This window comes from Thermobia domestica, chromosome 10 (genome assembly GCF_964235325.1).
Source record: "Thermobia domestica chromosome 10, izTheDome1.hap1.1, whole genome shotgun sequence".
NCBI lineage: Eukaryota > Metazoa > Arthropoda > Insecta > Zygentoma > Lepismatidae > Thermobia > Thermobia domestica.
In genome coordinates, this window is record NC_137463.1 from 33,600,928 (window position 1) to 33,605,385 (window position 4,458).

At 35.7% G+C, this 4,458-nt stretch overlaps 1 protein-coding gene across 1 annotated transcript; it reads left to right on the top strand.

The window, feature by feature from the left end:
- The first annotated feature begins 2,651 nt into the window (after positions 1–2,651).
- LOC145662417 (AMSH-like protease) lies at positions 2,652–4,240 on the top strand. Its single transcript, XM_081727973.1, has one exon. The coding sequence runs from the start codon at positions 2,899–2,901 to the stop codon at positions 4,105–4,107; it is 1,209 nt and encodes a 402-aa protein (XP_081584099.1). The 5' UTR covers positions 2,652–2,898; the 3' UTR covers positions 4,108–4,240.
- Positions 4,241–4,458: the final 218 nt, after the last annotated feature.

Here is a 4,458-nt window from a genome sequence, read left to right on the forward strand (position 1 = left end):
GCGCGCTCTAGTCAAATATTACCGTATGTTAAGAAATTAACTTTCAGCGGAGTGAATGTTGCGACTTGTTGACAGCGTTCATGATTCGGTAAGAATACACAGCATATAGGCAGAATTGGACTTTCGCACCACAACGTATAAACAGGGGTAAAAGTGGATGTGAAAAGGTAGAGGGACGGTAGGCAGCGTCATGATGTCACGTCGTCCCCCTGTCTATCTTCGCCCATTGTAATTTTTCAGAAACTGGGAGGACACAGTACATTTTGTTTCGAGGTTGGGGGATGGTGTCCCCCGCGTTCCCCTTCACTTTTACCCCTGCGTATAAACGGGGTTGATTGACGTGAGAGAGTAGCTCTTAAGGTCAGACGTTACTTTAGCTGCTGTGCACAATCATGTCTTACAATTAGAACATTTGCCAACGCCAACAGGGAGCAAGAATATTTAACAACCAATAAATCATAATTAGAGTTCTGGTGCTGAACAGGTCTATGTGGTCGTTAAAAGGTGAAGTTTAAATTTTACATATTATTTCATTTCTTCAATCTTTCTCCATTTGGACCATTGTTTGTTCCAAGCATATATTTTCAGGGGGAGTGCGAATAGTTGTTCGACTGCCTACCTCAGAGCTAAGATAAATTGCAACTATATCGCACTCTTTTGCTGTGCCTGTTCTTTAGCAAATAGTGTCCCAGTACAACCTCCTCAGGAGGAAAGCCTGCTTGGAATCTAAGATGCTTGTCAAATCTGGCTGGATCTTACGCACTCCCTATATTACACACACAATCTAATTATTGAATGTAGTTGAAACTAAATTTGATTGTCGGAAAACTTTTCGGACGACCTGTGTGAATTTTCCTCTCGTGATTCATTTTTCAGTCTGCAGGGGGTGCCCACAAGGGGGGGCTATGACGCAAACTGCGTCATTGAAATATTTGGGGGTTTATGTTTGAGGGGGTGTAAAAATTAATCGAAAAGATTTTTTTTCATAAAAGAACACCTACGGATAGACAATTGAGGGGGGTGCGTCATGGACATTAGGGGGGGCACCACTGTTTCCAGTGATATATATTTAATTAAAATGAATAATCTTTATTTATTCATTTCACGCAGAGATTTGCTAAGAAAAAAGTCTAGTTTCTAGGTAATTGTAACTGATGTAATTTTCTATTAATTTTTCCCCTAACAGAATTTCATTTCTCCCCCCAAATTGAACCAGAATTAGATGCTTTCTCTTTAACCAATGACGTGTTTTATATGAACATTAGGCGAGATGGTCTCAACTACGTAGAGATCAAAGACGTTCCATTATCTCGTTTTCTCTATTCTAGATTTCTGTATATTGGAGAGGACAACCTCTGCCAATGGCAAGCGCCCTCCAAAAGGATTTCGACAGCTAAAGTTGTTATTGCGGAAGTCTAGAAAGATGTCCTGTAACTCAACCCCAAGTAGCATAGACAATAGTCCTAATAGTGGTAAATGATAGACTGCCCAACTAGCATTACATTGCAATCGCTTGCTTTGCTGAGTATTTATCAACTAACTCAACTGCTAACATAGCTAACATAACTCGTACGAAAGAAATCGTAGCAATTGGTAGTGCAAGAGCAAGGTTGTAATTGGAAGTTCAAGGTTGAAATAGTCGAATAAAAGACGGCAAATTGTTGGTTGGTCAACATACACATTAAACCACGTTGGACTAATTTTATTTTCAGCAATTACTAATGCCTAACCATCTCAAACTTTAACCTACAAAGTGTCGGGTAAGGAAACATTGTGAACTATATATTAAAGATACTTAGCAAAACGAAAATGATGAGAATCTAAATAAGCTATTACTTACTAAAGTTTGTTTTAAAAGTTAAGAAGTCGAGTTAAGAATATGTGCATCTTAAGGGGGCAGACTACTAAATATTTTTTGAAAAACTAATAATTTTTCTTTTGCCTGTTTTTCGTAAGTGGAAAGAGGTAATAAAATGTAACTTACCACAATAATAGATAATGCTATTCTACACCCGAAAATACGAATCGGAAGAATTTCCAGTGTTGCCATCCATAGAAATTACAGTGTGACCAGAATTTGAATTACTCAAAAATCTAAGTAAAGGCAGCGACTAGAAAAATGAACTCAACGGTAACTGATGACTTATCATGCTGTCTATGTTTCTTGTTTACTGCTTTTTAAATAATGTTTCTATTTAATTTGTAATAATTTATTTCTTTTGTAATTATTAATGTAAGTTTTATAAAATAAATAGAAATATTATTTAAAAATTAGTAAATAAGGAGCATAGATAGCATGATATGTCATCAATTACCGTTGAGTTCATTTTTCTAGTTGCTGCTTTAACCTAGATTTTTGAGTAATTCAAATTCTGGTAACACTGTAATTTCTATGGATGGCAACACTGAAAATTCTTCCGATTCGTATTTTCGGGTGTAGAATAACATTATCTATTATTGTGGTGAGTTACATTTTATTACCTCTTTCCACTTACGAAAAATGGGCAAAAGAAAAAAATGTTAGTTTTTCAAAAATATTTAGTAGTCTGCCGCCTTAACTGATAATAATAATATATATCTTATGGTCTTACCCAACAATCAAACATCAATAATAGAAACCAAATATATATTGTCACTATTGAAACAAAATTAATTTCAAAATGGAATATTAATTTAAACTTTCGATACAAGAATGTAAAATTTTATAGTGGATTTTTTCGTAGTGAATATGCTTAAATTTTTGTAGACAATCTCACTCATGACTTAGTAAAATAGTTAAGCATGCGTAGAAAATGCATGCTCTGTGGTTCATTCTCTTCTCTTTGCAGAAAATAGGAGCATGTGCGAAGTTAAAGTGATTATTTGAGCAGTAGATAAAACAGAAAAAAGCAGTAAGATATGAGTAATAGAAAACCAGAAGGACGTTTAAACTTCTTGAGCACGAGGAGATTTGAAATGGAGCCTATGCTCCGATTAGAGGAAATCGACGAGCAATGTAATGTAATAGATATAGATCCAAATATTCCTCTTGCCAGATACTATAATAATGGAGTGGAAATGGATGTTGCTGGCTTTAAATTTATGAGAGAGAGGAGTTTTGAGAATGCACTTGCGTTGTTCCAAAAGTATCAAGTATTGTTTGGTGAAAAAGTTCTGAGTCACCCAGATTATGGCAACACACCGGGGGAAACTCAGGAAATGGTTGATAAGAGATTAAAAGAATTACCGATACTAATTAACTGTTTAAGGGACTTCTGTCTGAAGAAGTATAACCAAGAGCGTGAAAAGAGTCAGGGTAAGATAAAACCGAGACGTTACAGTTTGAGTACAGGCAAAGAGGCGCCTAAATCAGAATGTGATAAACTGTTGTTTGGTCATCAGGAAAAGGCAGACTTGAAAATAAAATCTCCTCTGCGAAGTCAACAAAGATATCCAAATCCTGATGACATGGAGCTACAGAAAAAGGGTAACGCAATTGCTACTTTGTCTCAAAGAGGCACTCCATGGCTAACGATTCACAAGTGTTTTTCACCTAAACAATTAAGAGGATTTCCTGATTATTGTATGCGTAAGGTGACCATTCCGACAAATCTTTGCAAAAGGTTTTTGCTTGGAGCTAATGAGAATACTAAACTAGGGTTAGAGACATTAGCATTTTTGTGTGGTACTCAAAAACATGGTGAAGTAACAATTTCTCACATTGTATATCCTAAACAGGAAGTATCGGCAAACTCAGTTGCCGTAACGCGAGAGGAAGAAGTAGCTGCAATTCAATGCAAAACTGGTCTCGTGCTTTTTGGTTGGATTCATACGCATCCCGGCCAGATGGCCTACTTCACTCCAGCAGATCTTCATATTCAGCATACATTTCAAAAGCGTTGCCCCTCGTTCCTTGGAATAATATGTGCTCCAAAGTATAACGATGTGTTATTTGCCACTTTAACTTGTACCGGATTGAAAGTTCTTGACGCTTGCAAAGGAAAAGACCTCACGCACCCTCATTACGAGGCAGATAACTTTTATACTAAAGCTAATCATTACACATTAAGCGATAGTATTGAACTTCGAGAAATTGATCTTCGAGATGTAGATCCTCCAGAGAACTGATAGGCTTAAACATAATATAATTTCAAAGAATGATTCATTCAAAAGCACGTGAACTTTTGTATGTTCAAAATTATTTTGTTTAAATGTTAACTTGTATTCAACATAATTGTGAAATATAATAATTGTTAAAGTGCATATATTGTAATATTAAATTCACGTACATACACTGAAAAAAAAAAAGTTAATGTGGCGTACGAAAAAACGTAGGATACATGTTTAAATCCTGTAGTTTTTGGACTTAACTCACACCAAACGTATAACTGAAAAAGTATATTTTATACTTACTTTCTGTGTAAATGTTCCGAATAAACGTACTTTCCGTACAAAGTAAGGAACTGTATGTACATAGAT

What these genes read in the sequence shown, in the direction of transcription:
- LOC145662417 (XM_081727973.1), top strand. Translation starts at nt 2,899, where the DNA reads ATGAGTAATAGAAAACCAGAAGGACGTTTAAACTTCTTGAGCACGAGG.